We start from the raw sequence: 26,622 nt of genomic DNA, 5'->3' as shown, positions 1-26,622 counted from the left end.
TGTATGCCAAAAAGTCATATTTTTCATAAATGCATAACTATTAAATGTTTTTAAATATTTCGTAAATTAGTTTTTTTTATAGTATGAGCATTTTGATGGTACTGCATAAAACTTGTCAGTGATCTCTGGTGGACAAACTATGTAATGGCAACACTGTATCTAAATGACCTAAAAATGGCATTAATTTACTGCAATTTTTACAATTATTTTTATTTTTAAGTTGCCAATATATTCACTGTTACCAAAATGTCTGCATTAAGATAATATTGGTGAAGCTCAACTTACAGTTTGGCTGCTTAAACATATTGATTTATGTTTTTTGGTTTTATTCATAAGGGCTATACATAATCTTAAGCAGAAACCATAATTAGGTGTTTGGTATGAATTTGAAAGAAAATGGTTTGAGCAAATGTTTTTAGGCAGATTGTTGATAGTTCATCGGATAAGATGTTGAAGAAGGCAGAAATAGTGCATTAGAGAGATGGGGTGCCCGTTCTGGCTGGCCTCATTAAACCCGCCTTAATGAGAAACAAAACACCCAGACGCCCCCCTAGAACAATGTGTTCTTGTTATCAAAGAGTCTGCGTCCCTTGTATGATGGAGTCTGGCTTGCGTCCCGGCAGATTTTTCACGAGACTCAGTGGGCCTAAGTCAAGCCCTGAGTCCCGCAGTGCCACTCACTTCTGTGACAGCCACCTGGGAGACCACCTTGGAAAATAGGCCCCTATTAGTTCAGGTTAGACTTAATGACCAGTAATGGTACACCGGCCAAGCCAAACTGTGTAAAAGGGCTCCGGGCAGGTCGAAATGAAATACCAGTCACTCAAGCTCTGAATATAAACACAAGGTGGGTGGTGGGTGGGGTGAATAGGTATGTCTGTAGGTGTGTGTATGAGGGCATTTAGACATGCATCTATGTGTTTGAGAAAAGAAGTAACCCAGATGGAGGAGACAATTTTCAAGCACAAGGAGATGGATGAACCCCCCATGGACAGATTATTGCCGGGGGGGCGGCTGTGGTTTTGGATGTATTCCCATTTAGCTCTGCTTTGTGAACCAAATCTCATTTCCAGTTTTGCCATCAGCTAAAAAAAGCTTGCAGCAACTTCAACGGAGCAACCAGAGAAGCCTCCTAAGAGCACCGCTCAATTATTTACAATTTCATGGCTGTCTGAGATATGTGTTATTCTAATAAATTTAGGAATTAGGAGGCTTAAGTACCGCACATATATTAACCTCTAAAGCTGAATTTTATCCTCAATTTAGTGGTAAATGCCACATCATGCTAATGGCATTCAATGATCGCATCTTCCATGGTCTAAATAATCTGTGGTCTAGAATTAGCACAGGCATTTAAAGTAAGAAATTTCACCATTTAAAATAGTATGATATGAGTTAATCAGCCACTGAATACATTTACTTTACACTCCCAGGGAGAATGAGCTGCAGGCCGGCAAAAGGCAGACTGAGAAACATGAAAAAAAGTGTAATCTTCAATGAAAGAGACGAAGAAAGAGGAAGAGAGAGAGAGAGCTTTGTTATGTCTCATGAAGCTCTAGGGTTTCCTGGAATTTCTGGCAATGCTGTCCAAAGTCACATAACCACAGAAAGAGAAGAAATAGAGACAGACTGGGGGTAACTCTCCTGAAGGACACAGTTCAAGACGCTCTACTGACAATCGCGCCTCTGCCACTGTATACGGCAGATAAGAAGCTCTCTGGTGTTTGCACTGGCAGTCACTTTTACCTTTATTAGACTGACAGAAACAATGAAAACAGTACAAACACACCTGCAGAAAGTGTAGAGTATAAGGTGTCATACATTACCTACTGTATACCTACAGATTAAAGACCCCGGCTCGGGTCTTTCACCTCGAGGGGGAACAGTAGACGTAGCTGGCTGGTTGCCACACTAATAATAACAGCCAGCACAGCCATGCACGAAAATGAGATCTGGTAAAGCTAGTGAACTTTAGCCCTGTAGAGCCCTGAAAGGATTTGAGGTATGAGGAGAGTGGAATGTATTTTTTGGAAGGAGAGGTGAGCTCTCTGTCACTTAGAGAATGTGCATCCGCTCATTCAAAAGCAATGCTAATGCTTTAATACCGTAAAATTTGATCCAACAGACCACTGAAAGATCGGAAAAAATGCCATATTTTCCACAGAGATATGATATCTGTTGGGATTTCATCTTCGTTTCAATCAAAGAGCTTTACTTTTCTAGTTCCTGGCATCATATCTGTCAACCATTGTAGGTGGACTGGGATTAGGACTGGTTTACTTCACAGAATTTTGTGCTGACTTCTGCAGTCCTTTGTCAAGAGCTATGCTCGGCTTTTTTTCTATTACAGTCCTCCTTCCCATAATAAGTTTTTTATTCCCTGTGCTGGCTGCAAACTTGATATGTACCAGCTTACACTTGGAGAAAAGCATTACAGTAAAATTCCTTAAGTATTGAATTTAATCTCTTAGATAGACCTAAACGTAGTATTGCGCTTTTTCCTATCAATGCAATACAAAATGTATTCCTGCTGACTGTAGAGGGTGGTAGATTCATGCAAATGTGTAGTGCATGGAAGACATAAAACACAAAGAAGAAGACGAACAAGATGCAAAGTTTTCAAGCTGTTCAACCGTTATTGATGAAAACACAGCAAAAAAAGGAACATTGCGCAAAAGGCAGGAAATCAGATGATTGTTAGCTAAAAAAAATCTGCTTTAAAAACATTTTTTATCAGAAAGGAAATTCTTTCAAGCCTTAAAGTTGCAATAGGAATCAAATGATTGTGTGTAATGTAAAAAGTGTTGTCATCTGACATATGACCGCTTCCCTATGGAAGCCCTGAATTTTTTTTTGGGCATCCCGTCGGCCAAAACCTAGGTTCAAGTCCGACGTACAACTTAAACTTGGGTTTCTCCTACGTAGGTATGACTTAAACTGTTACTTCTTAGTTAGGCTGTTTTAAGGGTGAGAAAGTCGTGCTGAAGCGCTAAGTGGTATAGACATTTGTTGTTAACTAAGAAGGTAAAACCTTTTGTTAATGTTGTATTTGGCTGAACTTTCAATTTCATTTGTATCGTGAACTAAGCCTTCAGCACGTCTTTCTAGCCCTTACAACTTTTAAGAAATTAAGAAATAAAAGTTTAACTTGTACAAACAAGGTAGTATCTCCTGCATTCTTCAGTACTGTTTTGATTAGCTTTGTTTATTGTCGGAGCAGTCGGCTGTATTCGTTACTTGCCTAACACCAAACGCACCAACTTTAAGCATTTAGCTAAAAGAAAAGTGAATTATGGAGTTACATTTTCCATGTGGCCATACACATGACACATGATCTGCTGAACGCGTATATAGTTTGCTGTTTCCCAACTTCAAGTGGCCACAAAAAATCAATAAAGCCGCAGTAAGTAGAGAGCAAAGAAATTGCAGGATTGGAAGTAGAACGAAATCCCGCAGCTCTCCCCTCTCTGTTGCACGGGCAATGTATGTGCAGAACAGCCAATCGGAAAGCTTTCTACTTGTGATTGGCCAAAGTCTCCTGTCACAGGCTAGACTTTCTAAAGTCTGAAAACAAAGCAAAGAGGAAATGTAGAAGTCTAGTTATCTCTTAGGCCACTTGAATTACAATATGCTAAGGTTGTTTCCCAATGATGTCGAAAACAAATTACCTTTCACAGCTTTAAAGCTTATAAAAGTTTAAGAATACTCATAACACATCTTGGAGAGAAACACTGACTGCAAACATAACTGTGTAAAGTACCTTTAAGGGACCGTAACAGTGATAGACCTAAGTGTGCAATGTAACTTGATCCTGTTGAATGCCTCTCAACGTAAAACCCCCCCACAAATGTTCTTTTCTAAGTCAGTGTCCATTAAAGCCCATTTATCAACTTGTCTGCGTATACTTTTCTGAGTATACTGATCAGAGATATCTCGCAGTTTCCACACCTGGCTATGAGTTCCAGCACATCCACCATTAACTGGCTTGGCCCCGCATCAACTCTCTGAGAGCATGTCAGGGTCGCATGAATACGCAGAGAGAGGGTGAAAGAGAGAGAGAAAGAGCGAGAGAGTCATACGATCAAAACAAAACATCCCTGGCTGTCTGCTCTGAAAATCTCTCTTTTACCATTCCTATTTCTGTGTGTATTTTTGCAAGTGTCCTGTCTGTGCTTTTGCTAAAGGAACCCTCGATTTCTCCCAGTATGAACTGAAAGCACTGTTGTGAATAATCCCTCCTGGTCAGGTCGTCTTGCCCGCCTGCCCGCCACCCCACCCACAACCCTACTACGCTTATACTCGCTCCTTAATCTTCTCCTATCTATCTCCAGGAATGCAGCCCCTTATTTTGAAAAAATACCTTGTCATGTAATACCCTTGAAAAGCCTCGCAGCACACTTCAAAAAATTGGCATTCCGCTGCTGTGATTTACTGACTTGTGTGTTAAAACAAGGCAACACAGATAAAGATTTATGACATTTGGAGAGATTTAAATAAATATGTGCTCTGCTAAAGGCAAACTTGTGTTAGGGTTTGCACTCAGCTGTCATGTTTTCTCAGTACGTGGGGGCATTGCATCATGCGTTTAAGCCTCACTCTAATCCCATGTATGTTTCCATGTAAGGTATGATGGGAAGACGTTCTCTCTTAGTGTGATTTGAGCCAGCCACATTAATCACTATGCCGTTTATATTCCCCTTCCTTTTAATCCCTCACGTTTTTTCTCCTTTCTTTCACCAAAGTGTAATTTCTCTCCGGCCACGGAGAGCCAGGCGTCCATCATGACAAGAACGTGGCTTTTATAGGAAGCATGTCACAAATGTTCAGCAGATCCATTTTTTGTCATAGAGAAACACATCAGGAACCTCTCCAGCTTTATGAGAAATACATTTTTTATGTTCCACTTAATGTTTCCAGCATGTCATGTTATTGCCCGTATACCAGAGGCTGTGGGCTGCTGTGAATCATGCTAATCACGTATGCTTTTACATTTTAGTCATTGAGCTTTGGTGCATATCCCTAGTGACTTTTACTTATTAAAAAAGTACAAGTTTGGGATCTTGCCTGGGGGCCTTATTGCCAGGCGCGCTTTCAGTTTCTGGTTATAAGAGCTGAACTTTAGCTCACAGATATGAAAGAAAGCAAGGATTTTAAGCGTAGTAGGGGTCTTTTCTGCTCTGTTCCGTCCTGTTTTATCCTTTTTCTGCTTTATTGCCATCAGCTGGATAAACTGTTCTGTCGCTGCAGTGTCGGCAGTAGCAGTGCTTGGACTAAAACCTGCCATATATCAGCACTCTAGTTCCACTAGTCTGTCTGGTCATCTTACTAGTAGCAGATTAATGTCCTGTTGAGGAGAGACAGACTCCTGCCCAGGCCTCATTTACTTTGACTAAAGGCAGGTGTCAAGACGGGATGTCCTAAAGAAACAAGAGGAGCCTGCTTTTCCTTTGGAAATGGAGCTGAGAGAAGGATGAGGAATGGGTTCACGACAAGTCACATGTTCTGGTGTGCATTGCCTAAAGTGAGAAAACTCTGCCAATGATGCAAGAGGTTTCCATGTTCCAAATGTTCCACAGACCATTAAATGACCTGTTCATTGAGATTACTATCACCTCCTTTGTCATTAGCTTCATACAGCATCTGTCTGTCATAATTTATTTACAATCCTATTTAATAGACTTAAAAGTCACAGTGTGCCCTAAGGTACTGAAAGACTCAATGATGTTGTCCTTGTGTATTCATCATAGCTTTGGTTTGTTATGACAGGGAAATGATGTGGACAAATTGCATGTATTTATTCAGTAGTCCTGGTTTGTTTTATACTATTATAATGTGGTTTTCATACAGTCTTGGCCCTTGATAGCATGTATGTTCTGACATCACATTTGGTTCTGAGTGACAAAAAGATGAAGGTTTTGACTATAAATGTCCTTGTGGAATTACACAACAGACTGTTAACATTGCATGTCAAGTGCATGGGTGCATATTTATTCAGATTATTTGATATTCAGGATAACTTCCACCAGAATTTGTGATGTATTTTGCAAGGAGGTGCTTACATAAGAGGGCTGCAGTGGTGAAAACTAAAACCGCCTGAATCCTAGGATAGGAAATAGCCGGAATGGGTTGTTAATGACTTTGTTCATTGCTGGTCAGCAAATTTATATTTGACTCAATTGATATTATCATGATGCTAGTGAAACTCTTGTACCATCAATCAACAGATTATTTCACTTTAGGGAGATGCAGCTACAGGTAATAAGCTTGGTTTAACATAAAGACTGGTAGCAGGAAGAAACAGTAACACTAACCTGTCTAAAACCACACGGTTTAAGACAAACAAATTAAGCTAGGTGATTTCTTTTACTTACAGACCCTTTTTCGCCCTGCTTCCTGTCTTTAAACTAAGCTAATCACCTGCTGGTTTTAGCTTCATACAGTAGCATACAGAGATGAGAGTGGTATCAATGTTGTCATCTAACTCACTGCTAGAAGTGTATTTGCTAAATGGCTAACTTTTTCTTTAAGATTGTAAAAAGATATATATTTTGTGCAAAATATAAAAAGTACATAAAATATTTACAGTCCATTCTCCGTCACCAAGCATAGATTAAACTGTTACAAGAAATATACGTTTATACATTTGAATTTTTGTATTGATTAAGCAATCACACAGAGCCAGGCCAGCTGTTTCCCAATGTTTTAAATTTCCGGGCTAGCTAAGCTAAGTGCCTGCTAGCTGGAGCTTTGTATGCTGTGTACAAGAATGAGGCTGGTATCAATCTTGTCATCTAACATTCATCAAGAAAGTAGATAAACATATTTACCAAATTGTCAAACTATTATTTTAAGATTGAAAACAAAAGTACAGTGACTTGTTAAGTTGGTTTTGTTAAAAAAAAAATCAAGTAGGCCTACAATTCCCTTTATTTATTGTTTTGTGTAGGCTTTTGCCCCATCTCCCAGCTTTTTTCCTCCATTGCTGGTGGTTCACACACACACACACACCAAAAATGTCCCTAATAATTTGATAAGTTTCTTGCAAAAATGACACACCCACATATTTTTTGCAGTGCGGCAGTGGCAGGAGAATGTCAGAGTCTTCATATAGCAAAGGGGGGCAGATAAACAAACTGTTTCTAACTTAGGCAGAGGACTGTGGCGTTTGAGACGGCTGCTTTTTCACCAAGAGGAATGTTCCCTTCCAGGGGGCTCGGATTCAAAGTGCACTGCTGAGACTCCAGTATAGAGCTCATATGTGAAAGTGAAGAAAGCTTTTGTGTGTGTTTAAAAATGAAATGTCAACGTAGTGAAAGGATCGGTGTGCCTCTCTTTCATGACTCTTGAGTCGTGCAGGTGTGTGTGTTTGTGTGCGTGTGTGTGTGTGTCTGCCCAACAGTGTTCGCTGAGATGTCAGGACAGGTCCAACATCACCATCAGTCATGCTGTTCTGAGAGGGAGCCAACTCTGCGACCACTGTGTAGTGAGTGTGAGAGCTCTATCTTGCTGTGCACGCAGCATGCAAAGGAACCTCCCCCCCCCCCTTTTTTCCCAGTTTGGTTACGGGAAAAGGCAGCATTTTTTCTTTCCATATTTGGTCATGTGGAGCACAGCCAGGGAGCAGTAGCCTTTTGATGCCGTACAAACATCCCTATTTTGTGTGGGATTTGTACTTTTTGGAAAGCTTTTTCTCCCTATTCTGCCTGATTGTGGGTGTAGCATCTAAAACTGCACTTTAAAAGGGACACAAGCCTTTTAAAAGTCAAAGACCGGAGAGGAATCGTGCTGGCTCTTGCTGCTGTTTCACAAATAAGTTGCCTTTTTACAGTATTATTTATGATTTGGGCAGCAAGAATCCAACTTCTAATGCAAATGTCCCTCTTAAAACCACAATTTAAAAGTCGGAACAATGTTTTATAACCCTTCTTTTCAGTCAACTGCTACATGAACTTCTCTTGGGCAGTTATTTAATTTGGTAAATTGGATCTGCAGCTGACAAATACAAATTTATCATCTGATTTCAGTGGTTACCTCTAAAGTAAACTTTTAGCTGAAGCTGGATTTAGTTAGATTTTCCAAAAATGAGAATACAGATGGTATGTTTTCAGTTTAAATGGACTATCTGTGTGATAAAACCTGCTCTCCAAAAGTTGTGAGATTCAGAAGATGAATATGGCATGTTGGGTAAATGTTTTTATTGCAATTGAAGTGTGACTTAGGTTCAGGCGTGAGGTTTAAAGACATAAACACACCCTCAACCTGGAGGGGAACGCCGGCTGGTGAAGCGCAGGTGTTTTCTGCTTTCGCTCCACAGGAGTGAAAGGTCGTAATACCTTGAGATCTCATGCGGCTTGTGTAATGAGCGGCAAAAAACTCACATCCCTGTGTGGGACCGTGAGAGGAGAAATTATTAAAAGAACAGTGAGTCATAGTCTAAATATATTCGATAGATGACAGTGTGCTCAAAGTTTAGTGAGGTTATCTGGCTGACAGTGGAAAATAAAACACACAATTGAAGAATGCTACATAGAGAGTCATTTGTTTTAATCAGGGCAACACAAGAGTTTAGAAAGTATCCAACTACGGCTTCCTTTCCAAAAGAGATTTGGCAGTTGAAAGATAATTGAAACAAATGCTATTTATTGTCATGAGGCTATCACAACATGCTGTTTGAACAAATAAGACTGTGTCATGATGGTTAGAGCTGAGTCGGACATAACTTAATAAGTACAGTTTTTAGGGTATTACGTATTGTAGTTTCGTCATCTTTTTTATTGGGTGTGATAAGTAATTACTAAGATCTGGGAACATGGAGTCATCACTACAAAACAGGGCAAGAAACGCAATCAAACTGGATGTACAAAAAGAGTCAAGCCAGATTATCTAAACCACTTAATATTGGATTCAAAACTGAAAACTTGGTCAGTATGTTACGAATAAACTCTCATTGCACAGGAAAACTGTATGTTTACAGTGGGTCAAAGTTCAACCAGGAAGTTGGTCTTTAAATGTGTCTTTTGAAAGAAGAAACAAGCTTATTCCAATAACCGATAAAAAAAAAAAATTTAAAAAAAAAAGTTATCCTAGCTTATTTTCTCATGTTCAGCCTTGGGTCCTACATGAACACAACATTTTTCACCAACTAGCGTTTGAACTGTTTCGGTTATTTAATGATATATTTGGGGTTTTGTCTTGGCTTTTCACACTGCTTTGAAGTGGGCGGGGCTCAGCTGGATACTGGTGATGTCACTATCAGATTTTGCAACATTTTAATCAGCATCTATTGACAGCTGTGTGGCTGATCTGAAGCAGATTTGCTTAGTTTTTTAAGTGTTAGACTAAAATATTAACAGAGTAAATGAAGATGTTTTTTTCTCTACTTTGATTGTTGATTTTTAGTCATGACTTAATAAACTCACTGGTTGATTAATTCCAGCAGTGCTTAGTGAAACCTGCTTCCACCCTAAACTATAATGAATCCAAGGTATTCCATTGAGATTTACTTGGTTGTGTGTGTGTGTGTGTGTGTGTGTGTGTGTGTGTGTGTGTGTGTGTGTGTGTGCGTGTGCGTGTGTGTGTGTGTGCGCGCGTGCGCGTGCGCCTCCTACCTTAGTCTGTCTGTCTCAGTGTGTGTGATTCACATGGCACAGAGACGTGTTATGGAATGTGAACCATTGTCTGGGAATGCAGGAGTCTCCTTTTTCTTCACCAAATGGAAACTTAACATCTTTAACCTTCAGGTCTTTTCCCCACACCGATGTGAAATTTCCCCTCGTTGGTTTGTCTTCTATCAGAAAGCTAAAGTCAGCTCAAAGGAGATTGCAATGCGATTTGAGGGAGGATTGTGTCTGATCGCCATATCTAAAGTCAATGACATTGCATCTGTGGCATTCAAGGACTGTAGCCCATTTCTTGCCCCAACCCCCAAAACCATCAGCACATTATTCCACCATATTTTACTTGCCACAGTGGCTTTAGCTTGTTAGGTTTGCCTATGAAAACCCTCTGCTCATGCTCAGTGAAATTTTTCCTCATTTCAGCCGAAGCCACACTTTTCAAAAATTTGTTTTGGAGGACGTAGAGTGTGAGTGGAAAGCAGATGGTATTGAGATTAAGCATGGGTTGGATGCAGTTGGCCACCTTATTGTGTTGCCTAGAATATATAGTTGAAGCTGAAGACTTCATTTTTGACAACAGAAGCTGTTGTGGTTGATATTCACACTGTGGCATGAAATGCAGACACAGACAGATACATAAAGAGGCTTGGCTGCTTGGACGCGAGTAAATCCTATGAAATTAAACCAATTACTAAGCTGAATTCATACCCAACCAACCCTGAATCTCTCAAATTGTAGCTGAACAGCTGTTGGCTAAGCTGCTGCATTGTGGTCCAAGAGGAGTTAGAAACTGTGAGAAAAAGGAGAGTAAAAGAAAAGAAAACTGCATGAGCAAACACAGCATAGGCAACCAAATTATGGATTTTTGAGACTGATATTCATATTTGAAAGTAACAACAGACGGTATTGTTAAGGATTCCTCCTTTCTTTTAGATTACTTTTTGGCCCGCTTCATTGAGGAGTAAATCTCTATATATGGGTGCCCGCTCTACCAACTGAGCTATCCGGGCACCCAGTAACAACACTTTTAACACTAACAGCTAATATAACAGTAGATTTTAAACTGCAAACTGGAAATTAAATTTGGATCAAATAGTATCAGCAACTACAAACAACATATACTGAATATGTAAAAAATAGAAACAGCCTATAAAACCTGATAACATATTAAACTTAAAAAAACAATGCTGCCTTTAAATCATTAACTGCACACACATCTTTGGCATTTCTGTACTGCAATTTTTGTTACCTCCATACTAGAGATGTTAACTTCTTTACAGCAAAAATCAGAACTCACACAATCTGCAACCTGAACAGATTTGTTAAAAATGAATTCAGATACCACCCAATGTAGACTAAATCTAAAGTATTTTGCTTCCGTTCATTCACAGGGCCTTGGCTGCCTCACTTGAGTGACAAGCAAATTTAACACGCTAACATGATAAGCTAATGTTACTCAAAGGCCTTTTACAACGTCAGAAAGCAGCTTTATGTTTATCCATGATTTTTCCATCTGTGGTGTAAAATCAAAAATGCATCCTCATGTTACTGTCATCATTATGGGCTTAGTCTTGGTTTTGCGCTATCAAAAAACAACAACATTAGCCTAGTTTACTGCAGTGGGTCAGATGGACAAAGGTCCTGCTGGCTTACAGCCTGTTGTGCTTATGCAAACAAAAGGTCATTACAGAAACAATATTTAATAATTTCCAAAGTTCAAACAGCAATTTAAATTTCTGATAAGTGACAGTCCTGTTATCTAACAATACACAGTAGCCGTTAAAATTATCGCCGCATCAATAAATCGTTCAGGCTCTAAAAGGCAGGCAGAGAAAGATGAAGCTGAGGGAGGAACGAGCGGAGATGGAAATAAAAGAGAGATTCTTGGCCTCGGTGCGCCAAAAATCTCCAGTGAATTTATGAATGCTCATCCACAGCCGCTCTGCATCCTGGATCTGTAAACGTGTTAATGCTGCCGAGGCCTGGACGTGTGAGAGGAGACACATAGCACAGAGAACCACAACCACTAGGCCAGCTTTCCAAACACAGCACTGGAGGTGGTGATGGATATCACACATGTACATACATTTACTGTACCATAAACGCACACATACGGCACTTGCAGTTTTTTTTACATATTTTCTGTATTATTGGATATTCTTATAAAAAGCATACATTCTCACACTTATCTAAAGTGGAAACAAAATAAAAAGCATGTGTTTATTCATATGCACCGCCTCCGCTCACAGTTACATAAATACACACAAAACACATTTACAAATGTAAATCCTGTTTGTTAAATACTGTTTATAGTGATGCACACACAGGCTGAACATATTTTAACCACCCTGTCAGACTAATCTCAGGAGACTCCTTACCCTTGCAGAAAACGTTAGGTTTACCCAACTCAAACTGTCCCTAGAGCCTCAGCAAAAACAGCTGTTTGTGTGGAATACCTACAGGCATGCAGTATCTCTCTCTTTATTTCTCTCTCCCTCTCTGTTTTACTGCAGAAGCGTTATCTGTGTGATAAAATGGTCATAAAATGATCATGCTTTCTTTGCCCAAAATACTAAGATACCAAATACTAGAAACCATTATATCTTAGCTTTTGACAAAACCAATAGACTTCTGTCTCTGTCTTTAAGTGTAAGTGTGTTCATATCCTGTCAAGTTAGCATCCAATACTCTCATAAATGGACAATTCACAGTAGGTTGTCCTATAGCTACATGCAATTGGGGGGTGCCTTGCTGCCAAGGTGCTTTTGGAGCAAGGCACCACTAGTGGTGCTATGGAGCAAAATGGAGCAATACAGCAGCAAAAGCCAGGGCTGAGGACTGCTAGTTAGCCAATGTAAATGCAAAAAAATCAACTTTGCAAGTGTTTTATGAGGCAGGAAATTCGTAAAACACTGAGTGTAAACATAACTTTTTTTTGTTTCCAAGAAAACTCCACACACAGCTTTAAGCTGTTTGCAGAGACAGAGAAAGAGGTTGTGTGGCAGTCATTTCTGTTGTGAAAGAGAGGTGATTCATGTTTCAAGCACATCTGGGAGACCCATGACAGTATTTGAAAAAAGGATGTCACAATAAAAACCTCTATTTTGTCAGAATGTGGATAAATTGTATTTTTGTCTTCTTCAACTTTTGACTAGAAGCCCTACATTTGTAGTCTGGCTGACTAAATATTGAAAGGTGAAGACAGCTGATGTCAAAATACTATTATACTATACTAATATGATTATTTTTTATGTAATCAGTTATTGTTTTACAATAGCATATTTCACTGTAGCATTTGGATCTCGTGTGTCATGTAGTCTCCAAGGTATTATGTTATTTCTGATAAACCAAATGGCATGTGACTGCTGAAAGAGTGGAGGTGGTTCATGAGTTCTTCAGCATACCAACAACTGTAGCAGGTGGACAAAATAGTTCCTTCCATTGATGCAACAACTAGAAAGGCCAGGCTTTGTGCCTGTGTTGCCTTCACATTCCAGATTACTGGAATACCTCTCTTCACCTGGACACCTGCACAGCTGTGACTCCATATCTGCTAGACATATAAATCCTCCTCTCCTCTCCTCTCCTTTCCTCTCTTCTCTTCTCCCCTCCCCTCCCCTCCCCAGAGAACTGTGGTCCAGCAGCTGTATATGTAGTGCAACAGTGTTTGCGTTTATGTCCTTACTCAAGCAACCCTAGTAATAATGCACCATTTGTTTTAGGGTATATGGAGAGATATGATAACAACTGCAGAAAATCAAAGGTATATTAACCCTGGATTTGAAAATAATTTAGTTCATGACAAAATACCTGGAAAACTACATTCCCATCAGCCTTAACTGCACTTCTTTAGTCCTAATTAAGCAAATGTTAGCATGCTAACACACTAAAACAGATTGCAAACATGGTGGACGTTAAACATTAAACTTTCCATACATTAGCATGTTAGCATTGTTATGTTAGCTTTGTGACATTAACATTTAGCTTACAGGCAAAGCCTACAGAGCTGCTAGCATAGATGTAGTCTTGTTCTGTTTAGAACTGTCAACTACTACTAGTTGAACTACCTTACTTGTGGGATCATGTTGCTCATCAATAGAGGATTCATGTCAAATCGTTGTCTTTATTATTTTGGTGTCATGCTCCAACATGTGTGAGTCTAGCATGTACAATTAATTACATTTTTTTTTTACTGTCATAAAGACCTAAAACTGTATGCGATTTGCAAAGGTGTGGACTCAAGTTACATGACTTGGACTCTAGTCACAAAGTTGATGACTTTAGACTTCTCGAGAATTACCCGGGAATTTCAGGAAAGACTTCAACACTAATGACTCGTGACTTCTTGAGCCTTTTGATTTGAAAATACTTGATACCTTTCCCCAAACACGAAGATTAAACAGAATGTTTTTTAAAACGTGCTTTAGTAATAAATTGATCTCTATTCATTTCTCTACATCAACTAACGCTATTAATTCCCAACAAGTCGATACTTCATGAACGCGTCATTTCCCAGTCTGACATACCGCAGATCGGAGAGAAGCATGAACAAGTTATGTCGAAACGCGCCAGTTTGAAATGATGACACCAAAGATAATTTAGTTTGAGTATGAAGACTACTTGTTATCAGAATTACTATCTAGAATCTGCTCCCTACTGTTTATTTTCCTGGGGACCAGTATGTCCGCCCGCAAAGCATCGGTAATTAGCATGAGTGACAAATTAACTTTAAATCCTTAACGTCAATTACAAAGCATTTTGATATCTCTTTTCCATGGATGTGACACCTGGGCTGCGATTGTTTATGTACATTTCCATGAGCGATTTAAAATAAATCTGAGTTTGTTAGATTTTGACATATACAGTATTTGTCACACACAAGTTGTAATGAAATGTTTTGTCTACTGAGGTTTTAATTTTGTAGTGATTCCATGCTTCCATGACTTAAACTGCTTGTTAAAGTCACCTTCTCTCACAGTAAAATCTTTAGATCATGTGTATATAATCAAAACTTATTTTTTGATTTGTACATGTCTGTAGACAGTAACTTTTGAATAAAAATCAACACATAAATGAAATAGATGTACTTTTTTTATTTTTTTACTTTTAAAAATTGATTATTAACTTATCAGACTCGAGCATAGAAAGGTTTTAGAGAGAATCATTTTTTTTTCCCACCCCTAATGTCCGCAAAGTGTTGTGGGTTCCGTGGGTTCCCTCTCGCGTACTTAACTCTAAGTAACAGAAATTGTGCGACCTTGTGGGTGAATGAAACAGTTGCATTCGTTCTCTCTCACACACATGCATACACAGAAAGTTTATTCGTAAAATGAGTTTTTTTCCTTTTACATTTATCTTGTTAATTTATGTCTATGTAAAACATGGTAATAGAATGCCTGTGTTATTAAATTCAGTAGCACTTGATACAACCTGTTTAAAATAAGTAAATGCACATTTGGAAAGGCCTTCATAATAATAAATTTAATTTACTATTACTCTTTTGTTTAGATTTGGTGACTATTGCGTTATGACTTGTTAAGGAGGAAACACAAAATTTCGGACTTTGGACTTGACTTGGGGACTTGTTAGTCTTGACGTGGGACTTGACTTGAACTGGCCTGTCTTGACCTTGACTTGGGACTTGAGACTACTTGAGACTTGCAAAACAGGGACTTGGTCCCGCCTCTGGTGATTAGTAACTAAGCCGTGTAATCACCAGCTGCAACGAGTCATCATTGTTCCTTTATTTGCCAACCTCACAGCTGGCAGGCGCATAACGTGCGCTAAGCTAGTTTTGACTCGTTTATCTTCACATTGATTCCCTTTATTCAAAAACTAAAACAGTCACTGCACATCAAAAAGTTCGCGAAGGAGGAGTTGTCTGTAACTGGCATGTGAATGAGTAATTTGGAGGCTCTTTCAAGTTCCCCTCTCAGAGGTTAAATAGGAGCATTCCTTACATAGCTCCATAGCCATAATGTGGAGATTAATGTGTTTGTCCAAAGGCTGTGAGGGGATAGTTGCTCTGAGTATCACAGTAAGAAATCTGACCAAAAATCTGCAGTCTTCTCTTCTCACAGAATGCTTAACTAGCGTTAGGAACATTTCACCAAAGCCAAAAATAGATGTGCTGCTGGCCCATACTTATTCTTCAGCTACTGCCTGACTGTTGCTTGGTCTACTTTGTGCCTCATTTGGCCAATAGGGGCCCATTGTTGTGGTGCTTTTAACTCAAGGCTTCTTGAGAAGATAGAGGCATTATAAGGTGCTGTAATACCAGTGGCTGTCAGGATAATATCAACTTGGCTTTTAAGGCTTTTTAAGAGACTGGCACTTAGACACTGTGTTCTGTGCCAGGGTCTGGCAGTCTCGACAGGTAGTAATTTGACTGGTAAATGTGTCATTATAGCCATTGTAGAAGGTTGGTGCAGACAGGGAAAAAGAAAGAGGGGGAGGAGAAGAGAAAAGAGACAGAATAAGAAGGGAGGATGTGATAGATGGATGGATGGATGATGCAGGTTTTAGTGATGAAAGTGGTTGAAGAAAATGTACAGACGCAGCAAAAGGAAGGAACAAGAGGTTTTACAGAAAACAGGCTAAGATAAGCTGTTGTAAAAAGTCTGAAAATGTCACAAACTTGTTACTGTAGGTTGCTCAACTTGGAATGCTGTCTTTTTCTCGTTCTGCGTCTGTTAGCTTTTGCAAAGTGTGGGTGGTCCCTCCGGTGATATACACAACAGTTACATTTCTATGTCTTACTGAGGGCCTTGTCTGCAAGCCACAGGCTTCCTCTTCTGTCCTACGCCTGGTGCTCTCCCATGTGGAGACGAGACAATGTGACTGTGCTGCGTTCAGTCAGCAGCCCTATTCTTACAGCATACATCAGCTTGAAAAAATATAGTTATCGCAGGTTTATTATTCATGTAAAATCTTGCATGGTCCACTTTGTAATCATTTTGTTGACAAACCTACTTTTATTCTAATTATCATTGTAAATGTCATGCTTTTAAATGGTCTGTAACTCATTTATGTACAAAACTGAACACCGAATGAAAAACGCTGTCTTCTCAGCTGCATAAATCACGCATTATTTGCAACAATAACTTCAAGTTCATATGCTGTCGTGCTTGTGTTGCTAATACATTCTCCCTTGGCGTCGCTGGTTCTAGGAAGTATGTGATTAGACTGATGTTTGGAGGCCTTGTCGGTTTTAGTTATTTCTCTCATTTCGTCTTAATTACGGTTGTATGAATAACCCCATATCCAAGTGCCAATTGCCCCCCTCTTCCTCGTTTCACAAATGACACTAAGAGTGAATCTAGGAGAGTGACTTTTTGTGGTATTTAAAATATCTCTTCTGAATCACAGAGGCTTTTACAGTGTAAATAACGGGGACACAAGGCTGTGTTTACTGTATAGGCTCACATGGGGGAGGAGACTGGGGGAGAAGAAGAGTGGGGAGCGTGAGGGTTAGAAGGGTCATAGTTTCTTTTAGCACTTCTCTCCTGTCTGTGTGTTTCCTGTACATCTGTGCATTCTCATTAGTACGCTTAGTGTCATTGTATGCAGCCAAACACTGTAATGTTACACCTACATGCTTGTGTGCATGCTTACTCGTATACATATGTCAATGTATAAAGAGGCTGTCTTTGACCCCTTCTGTATGCAACTGCAGATACAAGAAACAAGCATGCTTGTAGCACACAGGAAGCTGGGCTCAAGTGCTAAATCACGTCCTAGAGCAGAGTTTAGCCAAGCTCTGACATGTAGGTAAACAACACAAGAAAAGTTAACAGTAGAGATAGGGAGAGAAGGAGAGACAGGAAGGAGGGAGGGAGGGGGTAACGCTGAGGGAAAGAAGGAAGGAGGTCACTAAGGGATGAAGGGAGGGACAACTAGCAGAAAGGCGAAGGGAACAGGCATTTGCCTTTTTTGTCAGCTGAGGCCAGGCTGTTGCAGACTATTACTTGCTGTTGCATTTTATCTCTGTTTGGAGAGAGCATTGTGAAAAGCTGGTATGGTGTGAAGAAAAACACATTGTTTGAAGGCTAATTCAAGGTATGACAGTCAAAATTCTTTCTTTGTTTCTCCAGATTGTCCTACTGCACTTTAAAGCTTATTTTCTGCCACAGTCACTTTCCTACTCTCGTTATTTCACCACGAAGGACAAAGTGTTTTTAGTGTGACTATATTCAGTGCTGTCTTTTTATCCCATGAACTGCCATGCACCTTTATCTTTCTTGTGCTCAGCTAGGGTCTGTTTACTTTGCTCCAGTGTATTGAAGATGTTGTTGGGGGGTTTAGCTAGGATCGTAGATGTATGATGGAGACTCAGCAGCTCCTGGGTGGTCTCGGTCCTCACTGCACATCCAGTCACGTACCCTAGCGGCGTATTTTTAGTGGTAGTTGCTCTTAACATCCTGTGTTGGCTGCTCCCTCCTCTGTCTTTGTATCCCTGCTCTTCTTTGTCTGCCTCACCTCTCTGTTTTCCACCAAAGTTTTGGGGCATAGGTTTCAGCCAGGCAGTTGTCACCTAAGGCTGAGGCTTTTAAACACAAAGATATTGCTACACACTTTTGACATGTCATGTCAAGAGGGATTGTACTTCAAGTTGATTGATTGGGTTGATTGATTTGGCGATTTGGCGTCAGTGTAATAGCTGTAAATACCATAGCAAACACTTACTCTGCAGTTACTCGCCTATTCTTGTTCCTTGCAAAAATTTAAATATGCTGATGACAACATCCTCAAAATGCCAAAATATCGAAATGTTTTGATGAGCGATTGCTGTTAGTGCAAACTCTGGAGACAAATGCATTGTGCTTCCTGTGGCTGCTTCCCAACAAAAGCCACCCCGTTTGGCATCTTAAATGCTTTTAATGTCAAGCAGCAGCAGTAGCATTTTCCGTTTACATTACCAGTAACGTATACAGCTGTGACACGGCTGTAACAGTGACCCCGGATTACAATGCTGCCTTGTTTCTTGTGAATCCCGTGTCTGCAAAGGCAATTTAAGTCCAGTAAAAAAAAAAATAGGGTTGTATTTAATGAAAATCTTAAGGATTCTGACTTTAAACAAAGTACTTTGATATCCAGAAAACTAAAGATTTTTTGACTTGTTTTATTTGATTTTATTAGGATCCCCATTTGCTGATGCATTACATCAGCTACTCTTCTTGGGGGCCACTCAAAACTTAAAACATTACATCAGATAATACATTTTAAGACAAAACAGCCTCATAGAAGAACAGTATTACTAGCATTATTCTATATTGCAAACATAACTATACATATTCCTCTTCATATACTCTTATGAAAGGGAACATGCATATCTGCCCTCTCAGGATATCTAAATTAATGTGTTTTTGTTCTTCCTTCCTGAAATTAAGTAAAAGAACGTCTCTGTGTTTGGTGATGTCATCCCTCAGGGCACAATCATGGAGGAAATGGACTTTGAGCGTCGCCGGGAGCTGAGGAGGCAGAAGCGGGAGGAGATGCGCCTGGAAGCCGAACGGTAAGACCCATTTTATTCTCCGTCATTCACGTCTGCGGATTAATACTCCAGGATTTTCCAACTAATTCTCTTGCGAATCAGAAAGTGTTTAAAAAGTCAGTCCTTAACAATGGGTTGATTTGAAGTTGCAGCCAGCCACAGAACTTGTTGTCACTGAAGCTCTTACTACGATAGTTGTGTGAAGCTGAAGGAGCAGCCTGGGTTGTGTAATGAGGCACTGGTTGTCAATGCACAGTGCGCCTCCTCTGATGTTCTTGCCAAGTTGGAGCAGGAGGAAGCCAGCATTTATGGCTTAGACCCTCCTCTTGGTCTTTTAAAACATTGCTCAGCAAATATTGGCTTCCCCAACCCAGGCTAGAAAGAAAAAAGAGGTTGATAAGAAATCTGATAAGCAATGAGATGACCTTTAAGTGGGAATGTTCAATCACGCCCTCCCGCTTACCAATTTTCTCTCCCAGATACTGCAGCCTTGTGAACTCCCTTTGATTCAATGGAAGAAATTGATTGAGCTAAAGTTCATTTCAACAAATTGATTGAGTACCAAGTGTAGTAATCAAAACTTGTAAAAAGGGACTTTTTTTGTGAGAGCTTGATACAGTGTGCCAAGGAAGCATTATATAGCGCCTTTTCACAAATGTCTCTTCATCTGTGCTACAGCCCTTCCAATTAAGGATGAGGTAGATGTGGATGCAGATACTGGCCAAGGTTACTCGCCTGTTTGATGTATCTGTGGGAAGAGTTTTGTTCGAGCCTGGTACTCCCATCACTGATGAAAAACAAGCTGACATAGACCTGGCCACTGCTGAATGCATAGATGTTTCTGACTGATAATTTTTCTATGACACAAAGAATATGTAAGCAGTATTTACATTAGTAATGAAGAAGGCCTTTTGCTCAAGGTAAAATCGCATTTATTGTATAAATGAAATTCTGCAAAACCATGCGCACCATCCACAATAGTGAAGGAGATATACTAGGTATAAAATTCAGGGTTAAGTCATTCATTGAAAATAAAGTGTCTGCCAGCTTGTGTGTGCTGTATGGATGGTGCCAAGTTTATTTCCACAGGGGTATGGCATGGAGTCCAACAAGGGTATTTTTACTGTTCTACTTATTTAGTCTGGGTAGTGAATAAAGGGGACTGATAAATCTACATGACCAATATTATCGCTCCGATAGCTTATCAGAGATATATGGTATCAACATAAATATCAGCAAAGAATTGCAGTACAGAAGTGCCAGATATACTCAACTGTGCTTGTGGTAGTAAACAGTGTTGCCACTGCATAGCAGTACATATCTTGGTCACAATTCTTTAAACTTGTATTAATTGATTGATTTTATTCCATTGGGGGCAATGGAACAAGCTAAAAACACATCACAGACATATATTATCACCTTATAAAGTTGTCTCCTTCTCATTCATTTGGAGTCATGTTTCTGGCAACCTGGCACATGTTAGCAGGGCTCAAAAATAACTTTTTAAAGTGGTTGCCGAAATTGACAATATGGTTGCAATGTTTTAAACGACTTATATTTTACAGGTGGGAATTTCTTGGCACCTTTTGATTCTAATTCAGAGGCCAACGATTCGATTCTAAACCAATTATTGATGCATCTCGATGCAACAATTTTTTTTATGTACATTTTCATGTGTGATTTCGAAAATATACATATAAATGGGAGTTTGTTAGACATATATTTGTCACACATGAGTTGTAATGAAATGTTTTTTTCTACAGAGGCTTTTATTTTGTAGTCATTCCATGCTTAAGACTTAAACTGCTTGTGAAAGTCACCTTCTCTCACAGTAATCTTCCATGTCAGAGGCTCAGTCATGTTTAAAGGTGGAGAATTGGCTTCTTAGAACATGAAAAATGAGGTGGTCAGATGTAATGTTATAAAGTAGATCAACAGCCTCTATGGGTTTTGCCTAATTATTTTATATATGTCCTATTAGATCACAAAATTTAATGTTTTTGTCCTTTTGGCCATTTTTGTGTTTTTTTTCTGCACTCTTGCCTAAACTCTAAGTTGTTGACCATTATCCGATCCTGTTTTTTGTTTTTCTTTCTTTTTTTTCAATAATCTGAATTGAGCATTGAATTGTTTTAGAGAAAATCGCGACACATCTAAGAATCGATCATTTTTAGCCTAATGCAATTTGGGGAATTGTCCCTTTTTACAATTAAATAAAATTTTATTTAAAGTATCAAATTATAACAACAGTTATCTCAAGACACTTCACAGATAGAGTAGGTCTAGACAGACCCAACAATTCCAGTAATTCCCCCAAGAGCAAGCATTTAGTGTGACAATGGCGAGGAAAACTTCCTTTTAGGAAGAAACCTCGGTGGTGAGAAAAACTTCCTTTTATGGAGAAAACTTGGACAGTCCCAGGCTCTTGGTAGGCGGTGTCTGACTGTGCTGGTTGGGGGTGTGATGAACAGTGGCAATAGTATTCACAATAAAGATAATGGAATGATGACTAGAAATAGTAGTTGTAGTAGTTCATGGCATAGCAAGGCAATGCAGGGCATTACAGACCGTAGCAGGACATAGCAAGGTGTTGCAGGATGTAGCAGGGCACCGCAGAGCGTAGCACTGTGCAACAGGACGTAGCAGGGCGCGGAGCAGGACCACCCGGTGCCACCCTAATCCAAGAAAACATGCTGGGCGAAAAAATCATAAGGACTTCGGGGAATAAGATCCCCAAGTTAGTAACAAGCATTTCTGGGACATGGATGCACACAGATGGAAAGGGAGAGGAGAGGTTAGCTCAGTGTGTCAAAGGAAGTCCCCCGGCAGGCTAAAACTATTACAGCATAATTAAGAGAGAAAGGGCAAGGAGAGAGGAGCCTGGTCGGGCTAGAACTTTCCCCTGCCGGATCGGGCTGTACTGCCCTGCCTCACTTTATTTTGATTATGTCATTGACTATATGGTAGATGAATCTGACGACTATGAAGAGAAGGGGTGTCGCGTCTGCAAACATACTCCCTCCCCCGCCGGTCCGGCTGAACGCTGCAACTCCTCGCTCTCTAAATATAAGCTTTATTCAAGAAGAGCATTTAAAGTTTACTCATATTGCTATTAAGATATTGCTTAGTGCAACTTCAATAAACAAATTTAAGGGACCCTTTAAAAAAAATATGACAAACTTACTCATACACACTTCCATAGAGACTTTATCAAAAGCTTCAGAATCATTTTTTGTTATTTTAGGGTAAAGATCCTTTACATTGGGATTTTGTGTAACAGTTACGCAGTGTTCTCCCTCTTGGCATCTTTTTGTTTTAACTTATTTCACACTTTTATGCCTCATTTTCCCACATACCCTCTAAATAGCTTATTAAAAGGAAGGTTAATGCCGTTGTTATATTTTCATTGCTTAAAACCCCCATAAACCCCCTGCTGTTTGAATTATTTATGCAGTTTTGCTGTGTTTATGTTACACGGAGAACATGAAATTTGGCAGAAATTGTAGACTAAGAAGATCCTACAGAGGGAAGACATGAGGACTGACTGACTGAAAGAGAAATGGACCAAGCTAAAAAAGAGTACGAGTTGTAAGCACCTTGGACATTTACATTTTCAGCTCGGCGGGTGTTTGTTCATGACTGTTTATTTGGTCCGAGCAGCAATAATTTCATATGGCAGGCAACACGCTGCTCCTGTTTTTGATAAAAGATTACATCTCTACATTGTTTCCATTTCTGCCAATATATTGAAACAATCAATATTTACATGCCCCTCTCGGTTGGACTAGTCAAAACCACATGTTGTCTCACTGGCCTGCTTCCATTCAACCATCACTGAGCATGCTGTGAGACGGCAGAGAGACGCAGAAAGAGTGTGGGGCCATATAATAACGGCTGTAGGAATGCCAAATTCCTGGCTATTATAAGTGTTTACTGGCCAGGTCTCCATGAGTTGTTCCTACATGCTGGGACAGTGAGATTGTCTGTGTGTGAAAGAGTGTGTGTGTGTATGTGTCCCATAGTCTGTGTAAGCTGTGTGCATGTGCATAGGGTGCGTGCATGCATTCAGTTAACCATGCAGCCGTTCGCTGTAGCGTGCATGCGTGTTTGGATCAGCATCAGGTGATGAAGGTTTGACAAGCTCCATTCACTTTCCTGAACATTGTATGTGTGTGTGTGTGTGTCTGTGTCTGTGTGTCTGTGTGTTTGTGTGTGGAACAGCCAAAGCTTCCCTGTCTTACATCAGTCTCAGTTATAGTTGTAAGAAAATGAATGTTGACATAGAGGTGCACAATGGGCTTCAATTCAACTCTAGTTCTATTCAGTAAAGACACACACACACACACGGTTTTCTGCTTTGCCAAGGTTTCTCACACTCTCTTATGCTCTTTAGTTCCCGGGCTCATCAGTGCTATAGTACATTTATGTTCAATGAAACACACAGGAATGTCTTGACTGCATCTTTTTTTTCAGTCTTTTCCTGTATAGAGCACATGGATGTAGAATTTTCCCAGTTAATCAGTGACCAAAGGGTGTCTGCTTCAGCTAGAAATACTCTTCTTTTTTAACATTGATAGTACTCATAGTTTACCAAAAAAGGCTGTTGTAACTACCTGCTAAATGAAGCTGGAGAAGTGTATTGTCCCCAACAGAATATTTACGCATTGCACATATATTGCACGGCCAAAATGACGATTCATTTTATGTTGTATGTTGGACAGTTAGAATAGCAAGTAAAGGAACAACTTGGGAAATACTCTACTTGCACATAGTTGTTTTTACATTTTTGGTGCAGTTTAAGTCCTCCATCACCTAGTCTTTATGCTAAGCTAACTGTCTCTTGACTGTGGCTTCATATCTATTGCACAGACAGAGTGGTATCAATCTTCTCATTCTCAACTCTCTGCAAGAAAGCAAATAAGCATGTTTCCTTTAATGAGCCAATATTCTTTTTATTGTCATTTTATGTAGAACTTTGCTAAATGTACAATGTTGATGATTTATGCTTTGATGTCCTTTTTCAGAAGGTCAGTTTGTTTCTCTCTAGTTGCTTTTCTCTTTTTCTCTTGGTTTTCCTTGTACATTTTAAAATGCACTACCTTCTCCTCTTCCCCACTCACTTAATCTCTTATTCTCCATCTAATTCTTCTCAGTCTCCTCTTCCTTCTCCCGCTCTAAATCCTCTTTCTCTATTCCACCATCCTCTTCTTCCTCCTGTTGGTTCTTTACATCTGTGCCGTGCCCTCCCCCCGGAGAGACCAGGAAGGGCCGAGGAAATAACACCCATCCTCAGTGAATGAGCCATGCCAAACAATCCTCGCCCAGGGTGAATGGAGCGTTCCAAACATGACCCAGGTCCTGCATCGTAATCCTGTTGGTTCTGTCAGGAAGAGAGAGGGAGATGCAGATAAAGCAATAGAGATAGGGCGGGAAAGGTGGAGCCATGTAGATCAACTTCTAACTCACCACATCAAATTCGACAGGAGTTAAGCTAGTGCTGCTGATTTTGTTTAAACCTAATCATACCATTTTACTCCAAAAGAGAAGTGTTATATTCATGTTTTATTTGCATGCTATACTTCTTTTTCATCTGTGAGTAAGAATGAATGCAGTCAAGGGGAATTCTAACATAGTGTGTTCTTGTAGCCAGCCCAGCAAAGCGCAGGGTGGGGAAGAGAGACAGACGGGGTACGTTGTGGTTCTTTGGGCTGGCGGTAGGAAGGGAAATAGTCCAGAGAGGCCAGCGTGGGAATGGGTCAGCATTTCTGACAGCAAAAGCAGAGCCCCCATCCTCTTTCCTTCTCCTTCGCCATCCCTTCCTTTTCTCCCCTCCCCTCTGTTCACAGCAGCTTTTCTTTTCGATCTTCTTCTCTACTTTTCTCCCTCCCTTTCCCTCTGTCCCTCTCCTCTTGAGGAGGGGTGAAGAAGTCTTTTCTCATGGGTTTTTACCAAATTGTTTTCACTGACATTTCTGAGATATTTCTCTGTAAAGAAAATATTTGGACATATTTCTCCCTAATAGGCCCAGGGATGGCGATGTTTTGTGTGCTGGTGCTGTCCATGCAGACAGTTACTCTGTGAAGACAGAATCCTGCCTAAATCAGCATTGCTGTACGGTACCGTGCAGCAAAAAAAACAAGAAAATTAGGAATTTATGCACATATGCAACAAGACTTTTAATTTCCGTTTCAGCTGTAACACAGCTGCCACATTGAAACCTAAGTGCATATTAGCTGTCAGTTCATAGTGTGCAGTTTGCTTTCCCTACATACTGTACTTGGCCACCCAAGAAAAGGCAATCTGCTGCATACTGTATTCTGACAGACACGCATACCTGAAGTTTATAACTGTGGCTGCACATCATTCTGTACAGGAAAAGATGTCGTCTATGATAAAATCTGCAGATTACTCCTTTTTCCATTATTGTGCACGCCCTTTCCTTTCCAGTTTTTCATTTCCCACTTCTCTTTATCCTCACTCTCTATTTCACTTGCTCTTTCTTTTTCTCTCCTTTTCTTCCCTTCCTTATCCCCGTTTTCACCTTTCCCCATATTTCTGTGTCAGTATGCTGATAGAGTTTGGGGCCTAGGTAGGGAAGCTAATTCAGCTTTTAGGAGTTTGTTCCTTTCTCTAACTGAGGAATCTTTAACTCTGAGATTGTTGTTGACACCAAGGACTCTTTTGTTCCATTTTTAGCTGTTGTCTTTTTCTCTTTCTCATGACATTTGGGGCTGTTTCTCGGATGGCGCAATCCCCCAGGAGTTAAGGCAGTTGTTTCATCATTTTTTTTTCCACAGAAACAACATATCACTCTGGCATTTTAAATACGAGTTAATGTACTTTCTACTGCAGGGGAACGCAATTCAAATTGATGGAAGATGAATGCAATTAAAAAAGAAAACTAAGATTTTTGGGGCAAAGAAATTATTCAAAGTGACACTATGTAACTTTTGAAAATAGAAATGATATTCTTTCTCTTATAGAAAGCTGGATTGTGGAGCAGTAAAAAAAAACCTCACTTCATGTTGCAGCTTTACTTGGTCTTGCATGACCAGTAGCTCATTGTAGCTAGTGTTAACTAACATTGGCAAACTTAAAATATATTTATCAGTGTCAGTTTTTACTATCCTCTTGTGCTTTATTATGCTACATTTTAGCATTTGCCATTATATATTGTAAGTTGTGGCAACAGTGGTTTGTGTTACATAAGATAGCTTTAAGGTTGAAAAACGTATCTTGGTTTGGTCAGATTTCTAACCTTAAATATGCTGAATTATCAGATTTAAGCACACACACATGCACATGTGTAAATCATTACCTGACGTCACAGATGTCCCCGTCCCGTAGGTCCAGCTTGGGCGTTAACAGATTCATCTTATGACAACATTCCTCATCTGAGAGAAATAAATGAGAGGCGGAAAGAACAGCAAAGGGGAAGGAAAGGAAGAAGGAAACAGTTGTTCACAAGCTGTAAAACCTCACATAAACCCAAGCAGCTTTAACTCAGCTCAC

The 26,622-nt window shown here is 39.8% G+C and overlaps 1 protein-coding gene across 13 annotated transcripts in view; it reads left to right on the top strand.

Annotated features, from left to right (window-relative positions):
- cald1a (caldesmon 1a) overlaps window positions 1-26,622 on the top strand; it is a 60,030-nt gene that overhangs the window by 8,972 nt on the left and 24,436 nt on the right. For 11 of the 13 annotated variants that reach the window (XR_004327737.1, XR_004327736.1, XM_032505182.1 and 8 more), the window contains exon 2: window positions 19,046-19,131. Coding sequence is in view for 11 of the 13 variants with exons in the window: in XM_032505182.1 (XP_032361073.1) it covers window positions 19,055-19,131 (77 nt within the window). In the remaining 2 variants the exon portion in view is untranslated. Of the gene's footprint in view, window positions 1-7,458; window positions 7,484-17,445; window positions 17,676-19,045; window positions 19,132-26,622 lie in introns of those variants that run through there. The other 2 variants (XM_032505173.1, XM_032505172.1) reach the window with 2 other exon arrangements.

Source organism: Etheostoma spectabile, chromosome 23 (assembly GCF_008692095.1).
Source record: "Etheostoma spectabile isolate EspeVRDwgs_2016 chromosome 23, UIUC_Espe_1.0, whole genome shotgun sequence".
Lineage (NCBI taxonomy): Eukaryota > Metazoa > Chordata > Actinopteri > Perciformes > Percidae > Etheostoma > Etheostoma spectabile.
Note: the sequence above shows the minus strand (reverse complement) of the source record. Positions and strands in the feature narration are given on the sequence as shown.